Source organism: Passer domesticus, chromosome 6 (genome assembly GCF_036417665.1).
Source record: "Passer domesticus isolate bPasDom1 chromosome 6, bPasDom1.hap1, whole genome shotgun sequence".
Taxonomy (NCBI): Eukaryota; Metazoa; Chordata; class Aves; order Passeriformes; family Passeridae; genus Passer; species Passer domesticus.
Window position 1 is genome coordinate 58,080,634 of NC_087479.1, and position 25,317 is coordinate 58,105,950.

The 25,317-nt window shown below is 36.6% G+C and overlaps 1 protein-coding gene across 5 annotated transcripts in view; it reads left to right on the forward strand.

Moving 5' to 3' along the window:
• The window catches only part of ANO3 (anoctamin 3), a 107,103-nt gene that overhangs the window by 59,222 nt on the left and 22,564 nt on the right, over positions 1-25,317 (forward strand). For all 5 annotated transcript variants that reach the window (XR_010365251.1, XM_064426062.1, XM_064426065.1 and 2 more), the window contains exons 7-14: positions 1,077-1,121; positions 6,307-6,438; positions 7,694-7,800; positions 9,218-9,273; positions 12,329-12,450; positions 13,644-13,778; positions 17,899-17,995; positions 18,843-18,903. Coding sequence is in view for 4 of the 5 variants with exons in the window: in XM_064426062.1 (XP_064282132.1) it covers positions 1,077-1,121; positions 6,307-6,438; positions 7,694-7,800; positions 9,218-9,273; positions 12,329-12,450; positions 13,644-13,778; positions 17,899-17,995; positions 18,843-18,903 (755 nt within the window). In the remaining variant the exon portion in view is untranslated. The remainder of the gene's footprint in view (positions 1-1,076; positions 1,122-6,306; positions 6,439-7,693; positions 7,801-9,217; positions 9,274-12,328; positions 12,451-13,643; positions 13,779-17,898; positions 17,996-18,842; positions 18,904-25,317) is intronic.

Genomic DNA, 25,317 nt, shown 5'->3' on the forward strand with positions numbered 1-25,317 from the left:
AATCATTACTGTCTTTGATATATGGCTGACTTTGCAATGCTACTTTATTTGGAAGCATATATACATGGCTTCAAACAGCGTTTGCATAAGCATCAAAGCTAGGTCATGACTGAATTACAATTTTTTACCTTTTATGGGTATTTATATTAAGTATATGGTCTGTCAGTAGATATACAACTACTATCTGTTTCTAGGACTGAGGCAAAGCCTCAATTTTGTCTACAAGTATATTGCAGCACATAATTATTGTTGTTTATAGTTAATAAATAATTTATATCTATAACAGCTGAACTCCATCTGTGCAAAACAGCTAAGGGTAACTAAAGGGAATTAAATAAGGGTTTTGTTAAAAAAAAAGTCTGAAAACACTTTAATACTCTACATTGCTTCATTTACAATCCTGCCTAGCAGTATCAGGTGTCAGGCTGCCAGTAGTCTGCAGATTGGTAGATACATAATTATCCAGTGGCCATGTATTTTCACCCTCTTTTTAAAGTATTAATTTCAGTGAATCTTAAATGTAAGTAATGTACTTTAATAAATTTCACCTACTACTCAGGTGTGCAGTTGCAGATCTTACTAACTCCTGAGGAATCTGCAATATCAAGGCTTTTGTGTGGTCGAAATGTGATGTGAAATTAGAGGAGGAGGCCAGAAAAAAGCCTGAAAGCCTGAAACTAGATGTGGAAAATATAACCATGTGGCAAATACATCTCCATTTGGTTTCAAAATAACTGTTCTCAGAAGACTTTACTGTGAATTTCTGGTCTTGTTTCTAAGTGTCTATAACTGGTGAAGGGTGGAGAGAAAAGAGCTGTTCAGTGCCTTATTGATAATGTATCATTATTGTCAGTAGCTACAAATCTAAAATGTCATTTTCGAACAAACTTGAAAAATGTGAAACTATGTTATTGTCATGATTTATTCTATTTCAGTTGCCTTTTCAAAATGTTTTTTCATATTTTTGTCTATGAAAATGCATGTTTTAAAATGTCTAGCATCATTTTGTAACATGTATGTCCTTTTCAACTGTCTCCTATTTGATTAATCTCAGCTGATTTTTGCTGTTCTTTCAGGAAAAAATGTTATTACACTGACTGGAGGAGCAAAACCATGGGCAGGTTGGTGGGTGATGTGTAGCTTCTAATTTTGTCAGATAGTCACCCTGCTAAAGAAAACTCATTCGCAGTTGTAAATTTATCCGTGAAACTTGGAAAATTAGATTATTTTCCTGAAAACTCAAAATACGTCAGCTCAAAGTGCTAAAATATTCATCTGCAACAAGGTGCAGTACTTTAAAGCTTTGCCAGTTCTCATTTTAAAAATGTAAAAATGTTTATGCTAGGGAAATAAACAAAAGAGACCTTATCTGAGCAGCAAGGATTTAACACCAGATTTATCTCTGGCTTTCTATCTGCTGACACCAAGGCATACCTCTTTAGCATGAAGGATACTTTTGAGTGTGTGTCTCAGATTCTGGCAGTCAGCTGCTTCCTTAGATATGCAAACATAATTTCTCTCCTTTGTATCCTCGTGATCAGAAACAAATTAATGCCACATGCTGAAGGCTGCTTTCAATTTTTGTTTGCTAGCTGAGACAACTTGCAAAACTCACTTGTTGCTAGCTGCTGCTGCTGTTGCTTTTTGTCAGCCAGAAGAAAGGTACAAGAGGCTGTAAGGGCAAGGGAAAGGACTGCTAGGGAGTTAAGAGTGCGGGACATTGAGTTGTAGTTACTCCCCATCACTTTAGTCAGACATAATTATGTCTTGTAAATCCTAATCCTAGCAGAAAAGATACCTGAAAATATTTCACAGGAGGGAAATATCCTGGAAGAGTTCCCCATCACAGGTTTTCTTGAGATGGATCTTGAGATGAGATCACTTTTGATTTAGATTCTCTTATTGTCACTTTACATGGTAAACAGCTCTCATTTCTTTGATACAATTTAGGGAGTCTCATGATAACAGTTTTCAAGATAATCAGCTAATAAGAGGAGAATGTTGAATGGTAAAGTGAGAAACTTTAAACGTATGAGCTGATAACATATGTTGAAGTAAACCAATTTATAACATAGATTTACAACTGCGTTTTGTCCTCTTCCCAGTTCCCATGCTTGCTCCATTTTAGGATGCATATGAAAAGTCTAAGTGAAGTGCTTGCAGTAAAAGGCAGAGTCAACAAGCTTTACTTCAAAATTGTCTCATTTCATCTATAATCCATCTGGTGGGTCCTGGATATTACATAAATTTTGCTTTCCTTATTTAGAAGGACAGATGTCTGAAAGATGCAACTGAAATTGCACATTACCTGTGAATTGAGTAATAAGTAATTTCTATGCCAGATTGATTTTGTATTTGAGATAAATGCTTTTACTTGTGATTTACTTGGTGAGAATTAGGGGAATGAATATTTTTATGCATATATTTTCTGGCACTTTATATAATTCAGTGCACAGAGGAATTGTGTGAAACAAAAAAAGAAGCTGTATTTAAAATTGAAAGCTAACTCTAAAATTGCTGACATACACGTCACATGCATACTTGTACTTCTATAACTGTCATTGTTACTTTGCCTTTTGCAGCTTTTCCTGCTTAACTGCTTCTCTGTAATTTATTTCATCTCTTATTAAAATTTCTAAGTCTAGTTTCTATGAGCTACAGTGAAGAACTATATTAAAATTCTCATGTAGCAAAATATTAAGGTTATAAAGTTTCTATGATTTAAGAATACAAAGTATTCTAGTATATTGGAATACTAGTATAGTATTCTAGTATATTAGACCTGCGCACATGTGCACTTCTCTGACTTTATTGACACAGTTGTATGATAGGTATATATGTATCTATAAATGTTCTTTAAAAGGTCTGCAAAAGATTATTACATGCATTAATGAAAGGACAAGAAAATTTTAATACTTAATTTCTTTTATGTGGTATCTATGTGGTCTCTCTATTTACATACATTTAAAAAGCCCTTAACATTGTATTTAATTTTATGAAGCTTGATTGCTATCCATACAATCACACTAGAGAAATAAATCTATCAGGTTCATTATGAGCAATATTTGGAAAGCCTTCTTCTCAAAGGAAAGAAATATACATGTAAATAGGGTAGGTATCAAAAATTGCCTGAACTCTCAGATTGAAGACTCAATAATCTAGTAAAACTGTCTTGTAATTGCCACATTGGACCTGCTGTTTTCATGCTGGTAAATGAAAATACAGTTGTCTTAGTATGCAGCTTCACTTTGCCCACTGAAACGATAAAATCACTTAATACTTCTAAATATAGAGAACCAAAAATTACTTTGTTTAGCACCTGACCTGCAGTAAGTTTGCTTTGCAAGAGGACTTGTAAAATCTTTGGGATTTCAGTCTGCACACTGAAGTGAAATTGTTGATATCATTAAACCAAGGTATGATAATTTTCTTGTTTTTTTAGTGATGATTGTGTCTGTATGTTGGATCTGTCAACTCTAAGGTGTTTCCCATTGCAGTACATGGAAACACACTGTGCCCAGGTAACTTGGTGGCATATTAGCTGACCCTGCTGGTCAGCCTTGAGAGACACAAACACCAAGCAAACTGCTGGATGTTGACTGCTGTCAATGCTACCTAACATGACTGGTGAAGCTGCTTAATTCTGGTGTCTCATTCCATGAGTTCGATCAGATAATGCTAAGATGATCTATACACTGTGTTCCTTTGCATTGCAGTCTGTTGAGTAAACATAATCTGCAAGGATTTTTGGGTGAACTTGTTCTGTAAAAAAAGACCAACCAACTGAATAAATCAGAAGGGTAGAACTGAGAATGGGAGTCAAGCAAAGCTGAAATTACAAGTATCTTCATAAAATATTAAATTGTATAGCTGTGCATTTCAGAGTGGTGTCCCTTGGTCCAAGGTGTGCCTGTAGCACCAGCTGGAGTGGTTGCAGTAAAAGCATACCTGAAGCAGTGTCCCATAACTTTACAGCACCATTCCACTAGGACATTTTTTATCTCCTTGCCTGAACTACTGACTTCCCCACAGCAGCTCTCTCTGCTTTTACTGTCATTAAATAGGCTACATTGAACAGATTAAGTCAGGAATCTGTTTAAACTGCTACTTTTAACCTAGAAAACCACTCTGAGTAAAAAATGCTAATACTTAGGCCTATGATTAAGCAAAAATTTGTATTTAAAGGCAAGCTCCATGAAAATTCAGTTTCTTCTTCAACAGTAAAATAGTGTAAGAAAAATGTCTCTCTTGGATCATTTTTATACATTTCTCAGTTGCAATATTCTATGCTATCTAGCACTAAAGGCACTACATTTTTTCTCAGAAGAGAAACTGTAAATGTAATGTGGACACAAGCATTAATTTATTCCAATGCTGCTTTTCATGTTAAAGAAAGCAGACATGGATTTTAAACAAGAGCTGTGTTCTTTAACATAATATTTATCAACTTTTTCTTTTTAGATTTTTGTATGGGAGAAGAGATCAAGACTTTTCCCGTAACCAATTTTCAAGTACTATTATAATGAAAGAATCTGAAATTAGATGCATTGTTTTTTCTCTTCTTCCTGATGCATCTGCCTATCTTGCTCATTAAAAAAAGAATTCTGGATTTTGACTAAAAAGTCAGCAAGTATACAACAGAAAAAAGGGTTCAAGAGAATAAAGGTGAAACTGCCCTTATATAAAGTAAGAGAGCTGCTGCTGGAACTAATAAAGATAATCCACTCTCTTAATAAGGTGTTATTAAGGAGACAGTTCAAGAATCCACCTGCCTGTGAACTGTATTCAGTGTTCCAATTTCATGAACACATTAGGTTCTTTGGCTTACAGTGGTTGCTGTTGAACACAAGTGGTGACCCTCAAGTGCAGTATCAGTTACAATAGAATGTGCACTAATATCTTGCAATATATAGCCAGAAGAAAATTTTGAGAATTTTAAATGTAACTGTAAATCCTTCTCCCGCATTTGGCTGAAATTTCGATCTGATACTGTGTGAAATAGGGGTTTTCTGGTTTTGCTGATGTTGATAATGAGAAGTGCATTTTCATAAGGATTACTTTGTTGCATGAGAGCAATTTACCACATTACCACTTATTAGTCTTTACTATGAACATAATGAGAATAGGTTCACTCACATTATGAAATATTACAAACATGACGACACATAACTTTTTCTTATGAGCATTATAAAATGTGTAGCTGTGCTTCTGCTTTGCACAGGCAATGAAGTGTTCACCTCAGAGAAAAGAATTTGTTGCTTAGCTTTACACTTCTTGTGGATATAAAATAGATATGCTTTATTTATCATGCATACATATTCATTGAGTATAACCTGAATTCCACTGAAAAAAATACTATTTAGGAAATGTTTTTCTCAAAGTTAGACTTTTTCTGAATCTCTGATGTGCTTATTTTGTCATTATGTAGCACATATAATTTGAGATCTACTCCTTAAGTAACCATGTTGCATTGCAGTTGAATAAGAAAAGGTATAGGTGAGCAAGGAGGGCACAACTGAAGTGAAAATTAACTGCACTTGACTAGATTTACCCATGTATAAATGATGTCCTGAGACATCAGGACATCATTTTAGGCAAGGTGCCAGTAGAGAAAAAAAAACATTTATGTTGCCAGTATGTAATTTAATTGAAGATACAGCATTGATGTTTTGTAGTGTCGATTTTTAAGAATCTAGAGGAAGCTTTATCTAGGCTAGGTTTTTTTGCCTAAATACAGCATAACCGTTTTGGTATAACATAGCCTTTATTTTATTTGATATTTAGGTATACTGTTTCATAAGGCAATATCAGCTCTTGGATTTTTAAGAAAATTTTGTAGGGGAAAACTTCGTTGCAATCAGAAAACCATAATCTGATCCTTAGCACACTCAAATATGCTTAAAAATTTTATGAATTTTAGTGTCCACTTTGCCAGGCAAGAGAGTGGGAAGGAGTTTTCACTTGCTTTGTTCAGTGCAGCTAGCTATGTTCTTGGCTAAAGCATAAGCATCTGCAGTTCTGCAAGATGAACTACCTTGGAAAATTAATTTCTCCAGGCTCAATACAGGCAGTCCTTTTTTGAGCCATAATCCCACTAATTTTAGGATGCGTTTTACTCAAGTAAAGTGTTCAAGATAGATTGCAAATAAGTTTGCTTTTTGACTCATTTTCTTTCATTTACTTAATGTAGAAGTTTCCTGCTGTCATTTAATTTCATTTCTAGTACGATGTCAATAAATACGCAGTGCTGGTGATAGAAATGACAAGGAATTGAGAGCGTGTAAATCTGACTTCTTTTTGTCTCAGTTTGCAGAGGAATATTAGAGAGCTGAAAAGCTGGTTGCCAAGAAATCCCATGAAGCTGGATAAGGAGGCCCTGCCTGATCTGGAGGAAACAGATTGCTACACAGCCCCCTTCAGCCGTGCTCGCATCCACCAGTGAGTGCTGGGCCGGGGAGGCAGTGCCATGGACCACAAGGGTTTTGCTTCTCACTTCTGAGCAAGTGCCAGAGAGGTAGCTGCTGACAGATGGTCCCTGGCAATACCAAGTATCATGTTTGATTTTACTCTCTTAAAGTGAAAATCCGCTCTTTGTTACTTGCTATTTGATGGTCACTCAGTAACATAATGTGAAATTTGATGGAAAGATGAATGTTGCCAGTTTAGTTTGGAAGTTTTTTGGTTTTTTGTTCCCTTACATTACCAAATGCAAATACTTGCTCAAATTTTCTGTGCTTACTAACTTTATGCAGGCAACACCAGAAGCAAGCTAAGACCAGTAATGATTTTTTTCCCCTCTTATCAGATCTGCATTTAAGATCTGTTGCCTCTGAAAATACAAATATATGCAATGAAACTGTATGTGTTCAAATCAGCATGTTGACAATGTTTTATTTAAAATGTGACATAAATTTTTTTCAGTACCTATAAAGTTAGGTTTTAAAATTCTGTTTCTTAATTTAAAGTTATTTTGTGGTAACTGTTTTGGGAGAGAAAAGTTAATTTAAAGTAGAAATATGAATAAGGATAAACAGGATTTTGCCACTCAGTGAAGAATCTAAATGGTAGTGAACTGAGTTTACCCCAGAAAAACAGAGTAATTGCATTATAGTTTCAATTTTTTCCCCCAGTAACTTACCATAATGCACTGGATCAATCCCCTGGTTTTGGTGTTTTTTTCTCAATCGGCTCAACTGATGCAATGAATTGTAGTAGCATCAGTTTTGGCACAGCTGAGGAGGAAGAAGCTCCTGCGTATCAGATTTCTCGTGCCCAGAATGGAGCCATCTGGCCAAGATTGCTTTACTTGGCTCCATCCTGGGATCCTCTAAGGGAAAATGGTTGTGGAGCTGCTTCCCAAGTCTCCAATGCATGCATTTTATTTTTTTATAGTAGTTTTGGTGGTTCCACTGCACAAAAAACTGTCAACTCATAAGTAATTTAAGGCCACCCCTGTTACTGAAGATCTTTATTTAATTAATTATATCCAGAACAGAAATTAACTAGATAGTAGGCTATTTTTGGTTTAATCTGTGATAAGGATAACTTTATTGGACCTGCTGTCAGCATGTGTAACCTTATGTCTAAGGAATGTAAACATCCACTAAATAATTGTAAAAAGAAAACACTTAAACAGCTATGTTTCAACATGTGCCCATTGTTTTGAATATTAAGACCTTCATTATTTTAATAGTTTTACGATAAACAACAAAGACAGCTTCTTCAGCAATTCCACAAGAAGTAGAATTGTGCATCACGTGCTACAGAGAACTAAGTATGAAGATGGAAAATCCAAAATGGGTGAGAATGTTGTATTTTTTACCTAACCCAAAGCTATAAAATTTTTCATCTTTAATTGCCTGGAAAAATATAATTTGAATAAACTCAGTTTTTTCCTGTTCTTGAAATCTTTTCATCCACATAGTAACAGAGTTGAAACAATGTCCCATCATTTTCTATCTACCTAAATATCTCTGTGAAAACTTGCAATATTTTTCACTTAATTTCTCATTCATTAAAATGAAATGGAGAGATTATTGTAACTTTACAATATTGAGAGCCACAGTAAGGGTTACATATACCTCAGAAAGCTGAAAATATTTTCAAGGACTGATCCTAATATTTTAGCTCTTATCCGTCAGTTTCAGTCCGGTAGAATCAATGTGTGCTACACTTGATTTATTTGTGGTGTCTGTGTAGCTCAGAGACAGCTGATCTAAGACTAAATTCGCTTTGTATCAACACTCATAATATAGTGTTAGTTTTTAGAAGGTCTGATTACCCATTTTCATTTTCAATGACCTGAGGATGCTTGCATGATTTTCTATATTTTCTGCAGGAATTAAATTAAAGATTAAATATGCAGAGGCTTGAATGATTCCAATTACAGAAAACTGTTGCTTGAGTTTCTGAACAAAAGCAGTAGTAAGAAAAACTGGAAGAATAAGTGTTCATATCTAACACCTTTGCAGCTGATGATGGGAAATTTCATTATAAGATTTGTTCAGTACAGTTGGTATATTTGAAGAGACAAATCTGTATTCCACCATACGTACCTGTTTCTTGGGGAAGTTTTTGTCTACAGATTTGCTCTGAAAAGGCTATTGAATCTTTTTGTTGTACCTATCAAGAGTTATTTATTTTTCTTCAATTTTTATAATATGCTGTGCTAGTACAACAAATCTGGTTTTAGGAAGACTCTAGGAACTGATCCAAAATGCGGTCGTCAGTCTGGCAGAGCACTGCTCTGATATGAAATTGTCAGCTGGCTTATATTTAAAAATACCAGGTTTTAGCTGGTAGCTAAACAGCTACCTAAGAGCTTTTAACCATGCAGGGGTTTCACTGCCTCAAGGATTGTCTGTCCATACCACTCTGTGTATATCAGATCATCTGGTCGCACATAAAATCTGAGTTATATCCTCTGAGGAATACAGTGCAAATGTAACTATTTTCTCACAGTCAGTCTGGTACAAGCACTCAACCCTGAAAGAAAGTTTTCAGGCTTTGGTGCTTTGGCAGGTTGCTCTCCAGTTTGACAGAGCCAGAAATCTGAAAGGATCAGCAGTACCTGCTGAAGTAGTTGGGGGGGTTATTGATTGTCATCCTTAGCAGCATTCTTATAATTTAACACTAAGTTGCATTCTCCAAATGTGACTTGAAAAATGTGTGTGAAAAATTTACATCTGAACTAATGCTTTTTTTTGGTTTTTTTTAGGTATTAATAGGTTACTAAATAATGGAACATATGAAGCAGCATTTCCACCACATGAGGTAACCTGGTTAATTTGATTTTTAGTTTCATATTTAGATTAAAGCTTCCACTAGTGGTTTGGGATCTTACTTTAATTCTGTCCTGCAAACTTTTAATTTCATATTGTAATTTGTTGATGCTTCTCCTATTTATACCTTTTACTTTAATATTGGCTTTTAAAATTTTCTGTATTTGGATAATTTAATTTGGATATTGTAATAACATCCTGGAACATTTTCTGGTTGGACTAGGATATTATAATTCTTTTCTGATTTTTATGAACTGCACATTAAGAACTCCTGTTGAGTTCTTAAGGAGAGTGTCAGTTGTTCCAAATTGTTTCATTTAGTTGTATTAAATTATTTTTGCTTGCCATTTACAAAAGGATTTGTTTTTCTAATAGCTTGGCCACTTGATCACAGTGAGGGAGACCGCTTAATTATTTCCTGTTTAGTATTTTCAGAATAGTTCTAGATGATTTCTAATATGTACAGAGACTGAGTATTATTTAGAAATGGTTCTCAAAAGAAATATTCAGGCCATTGAAGGAGCTGGATTTGGTTTTTATTTTACTCATGTTTCCCTGTTTAGTTAAGTGTCTGCAGAAGTCCACTGGGGAAGTCTTCATAGTAAGAAAAAACAGGGGAGTTGTGGAACCCTCAGGATCTTTCCCCCTCAGGGACATCCCCAGGGCCCTCCCCTGAAGGGATTCACCATAGAGTCTCTCTGTACCTGAGTGGACAGAAAAGATTTCCCCATGGAGTCTTGCACAGTGCTGATCCATCCCAGTTCCTTTCTCCATTTGTCCCAAGTTCTCCTGGTTTCTCCTTTCCCTGTTTCCTCACTGGCTGTAGTACCCCTTGGCCAGCCCCTTCTGCCCTTGGCACAGCCCCCATAGTCCCCCCTACAAAAGCTTGGTGCAGAGCACATGGCCTGGTCTTCTGTCTCTGGTTCCCCCTTGGTGTGTTGGAATAAAGCTCACTGGAACTGACCCTGCAAAAGGCCCTTCTGCCTCTCTTTGCCACACTAGCCACGGTGAGCGTGGTGTGTGGACTTGCCTGCCTTGCCTGAATGCTCACCCAAGCAGCTTTTCCACAGGAGATGCTAATTGGGAAATAAGATAGAGGTAGCAGCAACCACCGTCTAAATGGTGGTAGCAGCAACCCCACCGCTGCTATACCTGACAGTGCTTTTTCCAGTAGTTTAAAAGTTTGCTAAAGACTGTAAGCCCACAAAATTAACTAAAAACCTGTGTTTGACTTAAGAGAGTTTTCAGGAAGTCTTCTAATGTTGAAAAGAAGAAGCAAGCCATGCATCTTCAGTCTTTGAAATGCTCTCAGGAACATGGTAATTGCAGCTCTGAACTCTGGGTGTTTTAGCTGATTGTTGAGACTTGGTTTCCTGTTTCAAAGGCTTTATAAATGACTGAGAGTAATTTTTTATTATTAAATACTTTAATTTTAATAATTAATTACTAGGAATGCAGAGAAGGAGTATTGTAGATAAATAATGTATCATCATTGTTAATGCTTCAGCTGTGCATTACTTCAGGGAAAAGCTGGCTGTACTACCATGAAGGCCTGTGAAGCTTTCTGTGGCATCAAAGCCATGGTGTCATATCAATTTTATGCGTTCCTTTGTTACGGCATAAGTTACTGTTTCCACATCTCAGTCAAAATTAGGAAAATCATAGTTTTTAAGCCACTTTTACCTTAATTGCTCCTTGACTGATGCTAAGGACTAGTGGTGGAACACTCAATTTTTTTTTTTCTTTCCCACATGAACAAATAAGAGTGAAAATTCAATCCCAGTGGGAATGCTGAGACTTGAACTCTTTTATGGATAACAGTGCAGAAAGAAGCAGGGGAAAAAGAAAGAAAACGTGTAATACATGGTAATGCTTTGCGGTCATTTATCCAGCCTGCTGTGAGAGATTGATGTTCTCTTCTTAGGTGTTCCTAGGTGCTGCAAAGGTCACGCTCAGTGTTGACATCTTTGGTATGCTGCTGTGCTGACTGTAAGGAGAAAGGAGTAGACTTGGACTCTTTGCTATGTTTAGCTTTGGTTTTAACTCATTCTTAAGTCAGAGAATCAGCAGGTTGCAGCAAGTTGATAGTGTTCTTTGAACTGCAAGGAGTGCTCAAGATTTCAAATACCTGAAAAAAATTTAAATGGCTTAGTTACCTGCATCTGCCAGGGTCAAGAAACTGTCTGATCACTGAGGTGGATGCTGGAGAACTCTGCTCTCCTCACAAGAAGTTACGTGGCTCACTTGTAGTCAACAATTGCTGAAATACTTTTTTTACTATTGCTGAGTGATGGAAGTTTTTTGGGGAAAAAGTTCAACTAAGGGATATGTCCTGCTTCAGAATTGGAGCAAAATGACAAACGCAAGAGATTCTGCTCAAGATTATTCCACCAAATGTGTGTGATAACTTTTAACTACCAAGTATGAGGCTATTCTTTTAGTCTGTTAGATGGTCTATAAATGTCAGATGTGGCCTGGAAGGACTCCTTTTGGATCAGACTGACTCTGTTTTGCTTTTAATGCCTTGAGAGTAGCTTCAAAATAATGCCAGTTCTGTTTCCTTCATCTTAGAAAGTATGTACTGCAGAAAGAATATATTTTTCTATACCTTCAACAGTAGTGAAAGAAAGTGATAGAAAATGTCTAGGAGAAGAGAGCTGATATACTAGAAATTTCTAAAATTTTATAGAAGAAATAAAATATACCACAAGCATTTATTGGAAAATTTAAATAGTTGAAAGCATACAAGTAGGCATCCATTAGTGAAATGAAGAGAGCTGAGTACTTCTTTAAAGTCTTGTATTAATATGTTTCAGTCTTTAATTATTAGGGAAACTGGCATTTCAGAAGTGTATGTAACCCTGCCTCTTATGTCAGGCTTACATTCGCTCCTGATGACATGTTCCAGATGTGCCTAGAATAAGAAACCTATTTATTAAATATAAAGAACACTTCTCTTAAAATTATAATCAAAAATTCGTAAGAAACATATAGATTTTCCATAGTGCCTGGTATTGTACTTACATTTATTTGTGCTTTTTTTTCAGGGAAGCCACAAAAGCAGGCATCCCATCAAAACACATGGAGCACAGAATCACAGACACCTCTTGTATGAGCGCTGGGCACGCTGGGGAATGTGGTACAAATACCAACCTCTTGATTTAATCAGGTATTAGTACTTTGAAGGTTTTCTCTGGTACAAAAAGCCTGGCAACAGTGTGCTAACTATAGTCATAAATTCCTTATGCTTTCCTGTAACATTTAGAGAGTCCCTATTATTGGATAAGGCAGGAGTTCTCTAAGTTGCCTATTTTGGGTGGTCTTTTGTCGGTTAATTTCAAATGAGTCTGCTTAAAGAACATGTAGTTACAATTGCTAAGGAATTTGCAGGGTGAAACTTAAAGCACAAACCCATAATGTGATCTGCTCATCAGAGACACTTGCCCCTTGTGAGAGCACCTTTGAAAACAGACTCTTATCCACATAGACAGAGTTACCAGATGCAGAGGACTTAAACTACAAGCCAATTTTAACCTTTCCATGTGGGTTTAACTCTTATTATATATATATGTAACTCTTATTATATAACTCTTATTTATATGTCTTAGACTTAGTGTCATAGGTTACCAAATGTGAAATAGAGAAATACATATGATTTAAATTAAATGGTGGTGATGTTTAGGTTTCACAGTTTCCTCCTCTGATGGTGAATACTGGTAATTCATTTTCCTTGCTTTAAGTTTTTATTCCTGATCTGAGTTATAACCGATTATTGGTGGAGCTAAGTATGTGCCATGGGACAATTTTATGCTGTATCATCCTTGATTGGCTTTCTGATCACTGCTATTTCATCTGTTCTAGAAATTGGTACCCCAGTTTTGAAGAATTAAAGTTCAGTCTTCATCTTGTGTTTTCAGAACATTGTTTTCACTAATAGTTGGAAATATGTCATATTATCTATGCATGATTATATATCATAATTTTTTTTTTTAATGAAATACTTAGGTCATGGTAACTTACTTTATCCCTTTCCAGATTTTTTGTGTCTGTGTACATCCATCCATCTGTCTATCTATCCTATGTTTAATAATGTTGCTACTAGTTCCATCTACTTAGTTATTGCAAGAACATGAAAATTACAGAGGCACTACAGTTGTATCCTTGTTCTCATAAATCTCCAGTTAGTGACAGTAAAATATTATGCTAGCCTGAAAAAAAACTGTTTGGTAAAGTGACAATTTTGCCATAAACTTGTAATGATAGTTCCTTGTTAGAATTATTCTACTACTGTGGCAGTAGAGATAGATAGAGGTCACCATTAAATTTAGTTTTAAACAGTATGTGTGTTTCCTTTTCCTGTAGGCGATACTTTGGTGAAAAGATTGGACTGTATTTTGCCTGGCTGGGATGGTATACTGGAATGCTTATTCCTGCTGCCCTGGTTGGGCTCTTTGTTTTCCTCTATGGATTATTTACAATGGATTCCAGCCAAGTAAGGTAAAATTCTATTTGATAATATGTAATAGCTTATTGTTAATTATGAACAGTCTGGCACAACTTGGATTGCTGTACTTTTAAATGTTTTGCAGATATGGTAATAATGTAAGAATAACCAAAATAGAATACTGGGTCTTTGAGTCATGTATTTACACTTTTTACATTTGTTTTGTATCAAGCCAGATGTGTACTACTGGCAGTGGCTATTCTTACCACTTCATTGCAGTGATTCCCACAGAGGAAAAACAGATCAGTTTGTAAGGACCAATGCTCATGTTGCAGATACTGCAGTAATTGTTGATCTAATTAAGGCTAATGGGTGAAAAAACACCCGTATTCCCTCATTACCTCCATCTTACTATAACTTCCAGAGTGTAGTACAATTACTAAACTTCAACTTTGGCCTATGTCTTTTTTTCCTTCTTCATTAATAGTGGCAAACTTGGACTCTAACAAAATTCTTATCTGGGTCAGTGTAACTTGCAGCCAGGAGACTCAGCTTCAGGGAGATTGCAACCATGTAAAATGAACCAAGTTTTCAAGTTCCCCCCTTTTGTGATTTTGCTCTGGGAAGGGTTTATGTCGATTTAGATTCTGTGATGAGGGTGCTCAAGTGCTGACTGTACTTCTGGGAACTCTCTGAGGATCCACTGTACTGCAAAGTATTCCATTAGCTGTTACCAGACAGTATCAGTACCTGTTCTTAAAATTGCAGCCAAGCAGTTTGGGTGCTTAGGCTGTATGTATACTTGGAGTCAGATTTCATAGAAAATGTTGTTTCTCTGGCTTTGAGCAAGACCGTGTTCAAGTTTTCTCTAGGGAGTTTTCTTTAACTTCTATTTCACAGTGAGTTATTATATTCTACAGTGCTGTAATGAACACTTGTTTTTTTAGCTTGCTTTGTACAGCAGACTCCTGAGAAACTGTACAAATTCAAACATTAAATACAGTTAAATGCAACAAAACAGCCAGGAAATTATGCTATCTTTAATATACTGTATTAGGATTGTTTTTTATCATAAATGTCTTCAAAATGTAGTGGATTTAAGGCGAGGATCAGCCTGTTCCTGGACCACAGCTGTTGAACTATCAGTCTTGTATTTGTCATATGTACCATGGCACAGTTCCAACAAAGGGGGAACAAGGGGCCATAATCTACTATTATCAAGGTATAGCTTCGTATTTCTTCCTTGTGGAAGAGAAAGGTGTATCATTGGCAACTTCCCAAGAGAAATAACAAAATTTCTAATAATTTCATTCTTTCAAAATGCAAGCTGTTGTGTGCTTTTATATCATAGAATCATAGAATATCCTGGGTTTAAAGGGATTCACAAGGATCGTTGAAGTTCAGCTCCTGGGCCTGCATAGGACAGCTCCAAGAATCCCACCATATGCCTGAGATCATTGTCTAAATTCTTTTTGAACTCTGTCAATCTTGGTACTGTGACCACTTTCCTGGGGAATCTGTTCCAGTTCCCAGCTTCCCTGTGATTGAAAAGCTTTTTTCTAACGTCTAACCGAAACCTCCTCTGACACACCTTCATGTGTTCCCTCTGGTCCTGTCATGGTCACCAGAAGGAGAGGAAGCTGTTAGATTGCTGTGAGATCTCCCCTCAGTCCCCTGTTTGCCAGGCTGAACAAGCCAAGTGATTTTGGCTGCTCTTCATATGGCTTCTCCTCTAGGCCCTTTGCCCTCTTTGTGGCATTCTTTTGGAGACTCTCTAAGAGCTTTATATCTTTCTTATATTGTGGCTCCCAAAACTGCACACCATATTCGAGGTGAGGCTGCACCAGCGCAGAATAGAACAGGACAATCACCTCCTGTGTATCATATACTTCTTCCAGGAAGACTTGCAGGTACGACTCCTTTTTAACAGAAAAATGCAGTTATCTTCCTTGCTGAAGGTTGCAGGGTGTTGTAAATGAGCACAGAGGTAGGCTAGCTTTTGAGGGTTTCTATCCTCATTTTTTTCCCCTGGCTGCTGCTTAGTAGCTGCAGAGAAAACACAGACAAAGCACATTTGAGTGTGTCCCTGTGGGGCTGGTTCTCTTGGGTCTCATCCTGAGGCACCTCAGTGTGGTGCTGTGCTGCAGAGTGCCAGCATGCCCCAGGCCTCCGTGCTCTGTCAGAAACAAGAGACTGAAAGTTAGGTAAACCCCCATATAAGCCCTATGTGCCTGCAAGGCAAGGTGAATATTCATATATTTATTACAGCTATCATTAGTCAGTGTTCATTGCAGAATACTGTCAGAGGATGGGTTATGGCAGAAGTCCTAACCACGAGCTCTGTGGCAGCCCCACATCTGTAATCTGGATGTGTTAATTCTGTGAAGAAGGTGCCGCCTTTGATTGTGTGAATCTGTGCAGTCCCTCTGGTCAGTCATGACACAGCACTGTCCTGTCAGTGCATTGCTAGGGCTGTGTTAGTCGGAACAGCTGTGAAATGTGTGACTCAAGCTGATTATGCCTGGCCTGATAAAATATATGTAGATGTTTTCTGTATCACCTTGTGTACTCAGGCAATTCTCAAGGCCACTGATAACAGATACTACTCCTTGCCATATTTTTTTTATTTAGCCTGGAAGGTGTTAGTAAGGATTAGACAGAAACTTTGTACCTTGAGCAGACAGGAGTCATCCATTAGCAGGCAGATGGACTGCACACCTGTTGTTATTCTTGCTGTAGTCTGGGATTGAGAGATTATTTATCTGGTGGTTTTGCATTCTTTTAAAGAAAATTCTAGATAAGCATCTGTGAGAGTATTAAAATCTATCAATTAATTTTAAGCACTGCAGCTACCACCGTACGCAAATGCAGTGTTCAGCGGCAGTTGGGAAGAAACAGAATTGGATATGTTACTTTAAAAAAATCTAAACACAGGACACCCAGTGGAAATTAGAAATCGAAACACAATGTTAGGGGATTATGACAATGATGTGAAGCAGGTTTATTACACCTGTAATGAGGAGTCCATGGCTGTTAGGACGTGCTGATTTAAGTATGATAAATTCCATCCCAAAGCTCTATTTTTTATCTTTCTTGTGTACTACAAAATCTGAATTTAACAGATAATCAAATTTTGCAGAAGGATACTTTCCTCAGTGATGTGCCTTTACCTCTCAGGTGCAGGAGGCTGCCATCAGCCCAGCTCTAGTGCCTGAAGACAGGAAACGATCATTTTCTTCTTTTTTTTTTTCCAGATATCAAGCACAGTTTCAAAAGAGAAGTAATAAGCAAATACAGGAGTATGTACTGCCATAGAACTGAACATTGCTTACCATGCCAGCTGTAGGATTTGTGCAGCAGTAATTTGAGGGTGACGCAGAATGATGCCACATCTAAGAATTAGTTTGTCTTGTTTATGACTTGTCCAAGTGCCTGCCTCTGCTCCATGCTCAGGGTCTGCTAGCAGTTGTCTCTCTCTATATATATCTATGTAGATAAACATTATATAAATATATGCTACATGAGATTATAGATATATATATGTGTATGTATGTATCAGCTTACGTCAGAAGCCCATCTCAGCACAGGGCCATGAGTCTCTGCCCTCTGTGTACAAGAAGATTCTCTCTGTGGTTCATCTCTGGCTGCCATGGGCGAGTTGGAAATGGAAAAGAAGGAAGGGTTACCACCAAAAGGAGGAAATATCCCCCTCTCATACTGACTTTTGCCTCTTGTCATAATGTCTCTCTTCTTTGCTCAATTACATACAAATTATGTCATTTGATTGAGATCAATGTAGATGTACCAGTTTTGTCTATCCTCTGAATGTTTGGTATGTTATAATTTAGAAAAATAGGCTGTAAATGCATTTGAAGGGTAGTGAGCAATTTTTTGTTTTTCTGTTTGAGATGTTTGGGAGAGAATTTGCTGCTGTGAGAAGTGTAACATGATGCCCAGAAGTATTGTATGCTACTCTACGGCCCATAGCGTTCAGGTTCCTGATTTGGGATTAGGCTTTCCAAGCCAAATATTCACTTCTAATTTATTTTATTTGCTCAGTTTTGTGGCGCACACACTGTTGACAAGCAGGGAATATAAATGGTATAACCTCAGAAAACCTTGTGAATGCTAGAAGTGTTTTTGTAACCTTTATTTTCCTATCTCATATGACAGCAAAGAGATCTGTGAGGCAAATGAAACCATTATGTGCCCTATGTGTGAACGCAATTGCACACTACAAAAACTCAACGAAAGCTGCATATATGCCAAGGTAATTATTGTATTATTGCTATCAATAATTGTGATTGTATAATGGCTGCCCTTGTTTCAACCAAGTTTCCTGAAAAGCATGTTTTTTCTCTCCAGATTTTGTTTTCAACCTTTGTAATACATCTTTCTAATAAGGGAGTGCTCTGAAATGATCTGGGTTTTCTAAAATTCCTTTCTGTGAGCATTTCCTTATTAATAAATTTGTATTATTTTCATCAAATTATTAATTCCTCCGTGAGGACTTCATAATTAAAATTCTTGTAATGTTTTTTCTACTTTCCTCTCTATCTTATTACTGTTTCCTTTGCTTACTTTGTATCTGAATTTTCGCTTCTGCTTTGCTCTGTCAAACTAATGCAAAGATTTTATACAATTAAATATTTTGCTACCAGAAGCTATTCCAAACTTAAATAATCACACCAGAAATTGCAAAATACCTAGGTAGAAGAAGAAAATGAAATCAAGAGACAGTAAGTATGTAGAGGGAGAAAAGTGAAAAGGTTTTTTAGCTCATAAAAACCTTAAAATATAAATGGTTGAGATTAAGTTGGACCTACCATATGACAAGACTTCTGGATGAAATTTTAGTCTGTCTGGACATGGACAAAACAGTTCTGTCTGTGAAACAATATGACTGGTGATGCATGAAGTGATAGACTGGAACAGCAGACTTCAAATTATAATGGAAGTCACAGTGTGACATTGACAAGCCTTGGTAGAAGAAACATGCTAGATTGAGAATACTTAAGTTTTGGTTTCTGATGCCAGTTATGTACTCTGGGACTATTTTGGGAAAAAGATGAGATGGCAGCATTATTTTTCCCTGATGTGCTCATTTTTTTATTCAGGTTACACATTTGTTTGATAATGGAGGGACTGTCTTCTTTGCAATTTTCATGGCAATTTGGGGTAAGTATATTTTTACTTGATTGGTTTTTTTTTTTTAGTTTTAGTTCACCTGACCCTTTTATATGATTACTTGACAAAGGAGATTATAGCTCTTTATAAAAGTTAAAGAGGGGTTATGATTTTGCAAGGCAAATGAATTTTTTTTCATTAACTTAAATTTCTATGCTAGTAATGGGTAACACCTTCTGTGTAAATGTATATGTATAAATGTATATGTATATTACAGCTTCTGTGTAAATGTACATGTATATTACAGCTAATGTAATGATTTTCTTTAGGGTCTTAAATGTCTTTAGGCCTGAATTTTATATTATTTAGGTCAAAGTCCCTTTAGAAGTAAATGTATGTATTGTGTTACTGATCTTGAACCAATATCAAAATCAGATCTTGTAGAGGATTCTTATAGAATAAATGAGAATGGTTTTATGGGAGTTAATTAGAGGAAAGTACAGGAAAGGTTTGAGGTTAAGGGCTTACTGGAGTTAAGGTGTTTCCATTGAAATTCTCGGTCTGAATCTCTCGCTATAGTCCCACTGCCATCGCACGCATCATGTTGTGCAGCTCAAAGCCAAGCAGGGGCACATCCGCAGAGGACACTGCTGAGCAGGAGCTACCAAAAACAGTCCTGCATCTTGTAGTAAGTCAGTGTAATAGTGCCGTAAAAGACAGATTTAATGGGCCCAGCTTTAAATCCTCAGAAGGATTAGCTTTCACTGCAGCTGATAATAGAGGATTTTCCTGCTGGGAAATAGGGAAGAAGAAGAGAACCAGGGATAATTGGTTCTACCAGTGAACATGTTTGTCTGTGTAAACACTGAGAAATTGACACTAGTTCACATACATAGAGCTGTCTGCATTCAAGCCAGAGTTTTACAGTTTTGAACAAAGTGGTACACAACAGCTTTATTTATGTAATGTGTATGAATAAGTATTAATGACTCTAACTGAAAGTGAAATAAGAACAAATGTCACAAATTTTGGAGGCTGGCATGGTAAAAGCAAGTAGCAATGTATGAACAACAGCGAAACATCAAATAGTTACATGGACAACAGAAGCACATCCCATACATGTGAGATTATGATTGGCTTGTTAAAAATTAACATGATATAACTAAAGGGCACACTTTGATTACTTTCCTCATTGATGCTTTTTCGTTTACTGCTGATATTGCTATGGCTGTCTGCCAATTATTAATTATTACTTTCAAAAATACAATGCACTTAATTATATAGTTACCAGTGTAGACAACACAGGTAGCTTCTTAGCATCTCTTCATCTCTAAGCTCTCCTTCAAGAGAGCTCTTGCTCTTTCCATTTTCATCTGAGGCCAAGATTCAAGCGTAAGGAGGAAGTTGCTTGTATGGTACTGCTTTACCACAGGAAAGATGGCATTATATGGGCTAAGGAAGGCGAAAGCTAAGCATTACATTTTTCTTCATTTCAAGCATCAGAGTGATATTCTTATGTAATGTAGGTGAATCTGTCTCAGATTTTCAGTCTGCTACCAAACAGTGCTGGATACTATGTTAGAAATCGGGTTCTGGTATTGATGGGGACACATGCCGTTTTTATGACTGAACTAAAAAAAAAAAAAATAGCCAAAATTGCATATATGAACTGAAATCTTTAATATTTTAAATAAATGCCTGTTTTGCCCATATCCAGGATGACTAATATAGTTTCTCTCTGGGGTGCATGTGCATGTAATTTACTCACATATTGAATAAAACCTCATGGCAACATTTGCGGTCAGTTAGTGAGATAATTCCATTCCATCACTGTGATCCACGGTCTCCACACTAATTAAAGTGTTTTAGCAGAGCATAATAACCAGGACATATCCCACATGGGTAGTTTTCTCTGAACTTTATTTTGTTTATTCTGTGCCTTTACAATTGTTTCTTGTACATATTCTTTTTCTATTTAGACACATTTTATCTCTGCAAGGAGATAAGCTATGCAATTTTTTGCATTATGCTATCATAATTTTACTCTTTAGCTGGACAGAACTGGACCATGCTTTTTAGGATACCTATATATGTATCAGAGATAATTCCTTTCCTCTCTTGTTAAGTATTTCTTCTATCTAATCTGTACTGACATGTTTTAAATAATTTCTACAGATCTAGCCTGCAATTTAAAGAACAGATCTGTTTGACAGAGGAATAGAAGCTTTTCATAATTTTCCCATTGATAGTGATACTGAATCAGTGTCATCTAGTCAAAGGTTGGACATAGCTCATTTTACTCAGTAATTCCGTTCTCCCCAGCAAACTTCAAATAATCCAAATTAAATAATCCAAGTAAATTTAATCAATCTTGGCATATTCACTGAAGAAGGTACAGATGTAAATTTGGGAAAATAATGACCTGAGTAGTTTATGAGAGAAATTATATTAGGATGGAATAGTTTGACTTCAAAGTGGTGAAGTTGAGGTTGTTTTTTTCCTAGTCAAATTTTTCTCTGTTACATTGTTGACCAAAGTTACACAAAGCAGAATCTTACCTGGGTGCTATTTTTCTGTATTATTTCTAAGAAAGCACGTATAATATCCTTCCAGGAAAAGCAGAGGTTGATCATTTAATTACAAAGTAGGGGAGTGATGCTCTACTGCTGAACCCTGCCTTTTGTATATAGGTGTATCTTGTGATTTTTCCTTACTTTTCAAGACCTTGTTCACACAGTAACGGCTGTAAGGTAACAATGGCCAGGTTGTTTTGGGAAAAATGAAAGTGCTGTAGATAACAGGCAAGAATATAATCTGAAGCAAGCATTGCAGTGAAGGGTGGGATGGTGTGATGTCAGCCATTGGAATGCCATCAGATGGGCACCCTGCATTGTCTTCCTCTGTCTTGTCTGTTGTGAGGCACCTCTGACTCTTATCATATGGTTCAAGGGAGTTGTCTTAGTGAAGAACTGAAGGAATAACATAATATTTTTATATATATGGCTTGAAAGATTTGAATCAGTATCTACTGGGTCCCTCATGGTTTAATTCAGCAGTCCCTCACACGTATCACATGTAAGTCCAGTTAACTGCTTTCTGATGTAAGGGAGAGCAAAAGACAAGGGCCCTGATTCATTATTTCAGAAGATAACTCATGTCCCAGCAACACCCATTCAGCACTCACATGGGTGGTCAACTTTCAAAGCTGCTTCCTAATCTGATGTTCTGGCAGCTTTCAGCTCTTGCTTTTAAGCTGAAAAGGGCATAATGCTGAAATTTATTTTGATTTTATTTTCCATAGGAAAAAAAGGTGTGTTTGACCTCTCAGTATTTGCTTAAACATTTAAAAATAAGGTCCAGGAACATGATATAGATGTATGGACTGTGATTGCACTTCAAGTTTTTCCATGTCTTGTCTCGTGGAGAAGACAATAGCAGTCATCTTTTTAAACCTCTTAAAAAATATTTTTACTTCTGAAAACAGATGTAGCTTCATCCTTAATTTTCTAACTGACATTGGATGACTAAAGAGTCTAACATTTTTTTAGTTAGTCGAGGTTTGGGAGAGCTTTTCAGCTATAGTTTTAAACTTAGCCTTAATTCTTTGAACAGGTTCACTGATACTAGATATGATTTTTGTGATATTTCAGAGGTTAAAAAAATAAGTTGTAAGGAGGAGATACAGAGTGAAGAGACTTATTGGTTAATCTAAAATTTTTAAATAATAAATTAATGCCAGTTGAAAGCTTGTTTGGCTGGAGTCAATGATAACCTAATAGTTCAGTAAGACAAGACTGTTTAAGCAGCCCTGTGTAGAAATAAGAAACATTCTTATGCAAAACTCTTGCCCTGTTCCTTACCTGGGTCACTCCTTGTGTCATCATAGAGCCATCTGTGGGGAAATGACTCGGGCCTCTTCATAGCACATGTAAAATATCCAACCAGGACAATTAATACAGATCCCAAAATGGTTCCTGCAAAGATGCCAGCTATTACTTCTTCTTTGTTGTTTTTGTCTGGGAGAAGAAGAAAGATGAAACATTTGAATGGGAATAATATATTGATAAAACCAGTGAGTGAGACTTTTCAGCAAATTTCTGAAACACTTTGCAAGCTATGAGTTTCTGCCTTTCTGCAGAAACTTTCGGCCCTTGGAAATGAAAGCAGACATCTCCATCCTTGAGGTTTGGGGGAATAATGGGGGTTTAGGAAAAATAAAGAGGCAGCTAAATGAGGTTTTAATAAAATAAAAAGGTTTCAGGTTTAATTCCTGAATCAACAACTATTTTTAATTAAAGAAAAAAACCCAATAATCATTCTTTGAATGCAGTTCTTTGTAAGCATTTAAGGCAGCAGTTAAAATTGCAGTCTCTGAATTTCAGTGTCTGGGTGTGCAAAGTTAAAAATTCAGTAATGCTTTATACACCTGTTCAATTAGCAGGATAAATGCATTTCTTCAAGATTTTCCCTCAAATTTCATAAAAGTTTTCTTCAATATACTCAGTTTTTCTTGAAAGTGAACTTACTCTCCAACTCTCCTTCCTTTTCAGTCATTGTGAGCTAAAAATCAGGTGCCTTGTAATTATTAGCTATGTATTAACTATGATGGGAAGCATGAAAGTCTGATGATCCTTCAGTTCTTAGTACAAATTGTACTTTCAGTCCCGTGTTAAAAGCTTGAAAACTAATTAATGCAAAAAATTATGGTGCCTTCTAATCTTTTCCTGAAGACCTGATTCAGAATAGCAGGATAGAAAAGTGCAGTGACAGTTTTATGTTCCATTGTTTTCCCACGCATACTTAACTTGGTAATTAAATGCACAATGAGTAATTCTTTTGGAATTGTTTTTAAGAAGTCATCTTTGGTCACAAAAATTTCTGAACTTTAATAAGTTGATATGCTGTATATTTTAAATCTAATTTCTACACATCTTCTTTGAAGGTCCATTCCAGTGAAAATAGGCAATATCTGTCACTAGGTTTTCCCACTCTTGGAAGTGTTAAATAATTAATTAAAGAGTAAATAATTTGAAAAGTACATGCTTGAGTGAGCTTTAGTTTTAGTTTGTACTTGGTCACTTGTAAGTTCACATGTCTCATAAAGCCTCCAGTTCAATTTTAAAAAAGATTTTATTTCAGCATTATAGTTTTATTGAACCACTTGGATTTTGGTTATATCCTTACCTTCATTGGCATCTTTTGGTGATGCAGTAGGAGGGTTGCTGGAATTATGATTTAGCTTTGTTGTCTGCTGAATGGGGTTGAAATTTGGGGTAGGACTGTCCTGCTTCCCCATGCATGATGTGAGAATGACACTGATGGGGAACAACGTGGTGGGTTTGACTGAAGTCTTGTCACTGGGAGCACTGGAGCCCCACGGGTGGTGTAGATGGCTGTGGAATGACTCAGTGACACTGTGGAAAGAGATGCAGCTGCAGCGCTTTTGATCGCTTCAGAAAAGTCACCTGTTGTTCTAAATGTTGCTAAAGACATTCTGTGGGTATTCGTGGCTTAGTTATTTATTCCTTTTTTTTTTTCCATTGCTACGTTTGAAGAGAAAGTGGTGCCATCAGAGGACCTCAGGGATTTGCATTTTGCCCCACTGATAATTTCTGTTGTTTTCATTACATTCTCTTTGACATTGGAAGCTGTTGGTGCAGCATGACTTGTGGTAGAAGGACTTACTGAGATAGTCATATGCAGAACAAATCTCTGTGAAGTTAGTTGCACTGGAGGCTGATTTTTTTTTTTGCAATTGAACTCTTTCCTTTACTTGCTTCTTTTACTTTTCCATCCTCAGTATTGCTTCTGTTCCATTGCAGTCTTATGAGCAGAAAAATGAGTCATTCAACAGGAGGGTTACATGGTGTTGAGTTCATAGTTTATTTTATACAGAACCTGCAAGAAATTCACTCTTGTTTATGGTTTTATTTAACCAAACCAAGTTACTCCGTGAAGACCCAAGTAAGTTGGTAAAACAAGTTAGTGTTATACAAGAGAAATCTCACTGATTTACCACATGTTGATGCTGGAGACGTTATGTCCCTAAGTGTTAATGACATAAGAATCACCTAAAATAATATTGATGATCAACAAAATTGATCTCATCTCGATCAGTACGAATTGCAATATTGATCTCAGTGTGCTGATGGAGATGTTAGGATAGGATAACTGATGATGATAGGATAGCTCACATGGCTGGAATGTTGTCATGGAGGGCTACATACTGCTTAGGATAGACTGACCAGGAAGGACATGGTGACAGAGTTGTCCTGTGTGAGGCAACCGGAATGTGTTCAGCTCTGACTTGGGGAGTCAGAGCAAGTCAAGAACTGATGGGTCACAATAAAGGGGATTACTCATTAAGGTGACGCTGTTGTGGGTGTTTGCTACAGGCCAGCTGATCAGGAGAGAAAAGTGGATGAGGTCTTCTGTAGACAGCTTGAAGCAGCCTTAGAGTCACAG